Consider the following 1244-nt stretch of genomic DNA (forward strand, 5'->3'; position numbering starts at 1 on the left):
TGATTATAATAAATAGTTTTTTTTTTGGAAAATATTATAATAAAATAATAAATAGTAAAATATGTGCGGAAGTTGAACGGAGAGGGATAGCACGAAATTACTGTAGTTGAGCAGACGCTCGAGGAAGAGGAAGAGGAAGAGGAAGCTAGCTTCAAGAGAAATAATCAGAGAAGCAATGATGAAGGAGACAAGATTGTTTAAATCCGAGATTTATAAAGAAGTTGCTGGATTGAATTCCCAAAAAATAATGTAGATCGGGGGAATTTAGAAGAAATCCCGCCTAAATCGCACCTTGATTTCATCTTGATTGATCATGAATCGCTCGATAGCAATCGTCGCGGGTGAATTCAAAAATTAGATGTAAGGGATATATATAACTGACCATTCATTAGAATACAGTTACAGAAAAAGCAGATTTCAATCCATGAGAAGAACATAGTCTTCGTCGTCAAATCCAAACGATAATCTCGAAACACTGGATCAAGCTCTACCATGTCGATCACGAAGCTCGATCTCCCGCTCGATCGCTTTCTCAAGCCACATCTCTGCATCCGCCATCATCCCAGGACTCAGACGAACCATAAGAATACAGAACTCCGCCTCATTGAGCACGCCATCGCCATTGAGATCCCCTTCCCTCACCATCGCCTCTGCTTCTTCAGCCGTCATCCCTTCCATCCCCAAAAATGCCGCGTTCGTCCTCAAGCTCTCAGCCGTGATCGCCCCTCTCCTGACATCCGCAAGTAGCCGAAACCCTCCGCAAAGCTCGGAGACGAATTCTTCGGTTCCGAGTTTCTCCGCCATCTTTGGGAGCAGGTCTTCATATTCCTCAGTCTCCACCGCTTTGTTTTTCTCGGCCGCCATCGTCTTGCTCAGCTTGATAAGAAAGGTGCACGGAAGGTGTCTGTTAGAATGCCTAAATGAACTTGGTGTTTAATAGTTGTTAGAACGTCGTGGATGGGGCGCGTCTGGACGTGAAGAACGCGACATCGGGAACGGTGATGAGATTTCTGCGAAGTTTCGCTGGTTTGGTGCCATCCAGTACAGGTCACCGACCCGACCCGTGCAATTCTCTTTTGGAGCTTTCAGATTTTGAAAGCTTCCTTTCACATTATAACGGGCAAAGAGGTAATTTGTTGTAAACACCTTAAATTTTCAATATTTATTTTTTTAAGCCTATTTATTTATTTATTTTTCATATAAAAGCTGTTATTAGTTAAATTGCGGGAGACAGCTAGCTTTAA

The 1244-nt window shown here is 42.8% G+C and overlaps 1 protein-coding gene across 1 annotated transcript; it reads right to left on the bottom strand.

Annotated features, from left to right (window-relative positions):
• Positions 1-354: 354 nt before the first annotated feature.
• Positions 355-1161, bottom strand: LOC110112899 (calcium-binding protein KIC). The gene has a single exon (XM_020845286.2). The coding sequence runs from the start codon at positions 862-864 to the stop codon at positions 481-483; it is 384 nt and encodes a 127-aa protein (XP_020700945.1). The 5' UTR covers positions 865-1161; the 3' UTR covers positions 355-480.
• Positions 1162-1244: the final 83 nt, after the last annotated feature.

Source organism: Dendrobium catenatum, unplaced genomic scaffold, assembly GCF_001605985.2.
Source record: "Dendrobium catenatum unplaced genomic scaffold, ASM160598v2 original_scaffold_184982, whole genome shotgun sequence".
Taxonomy (NCBI): Eukaryota; Viridiplantae; Streptophyta; class Magnoliopsida; order Asparagales; family Orchidaceae; genus Dendrobium; species Dendrobium catenatum.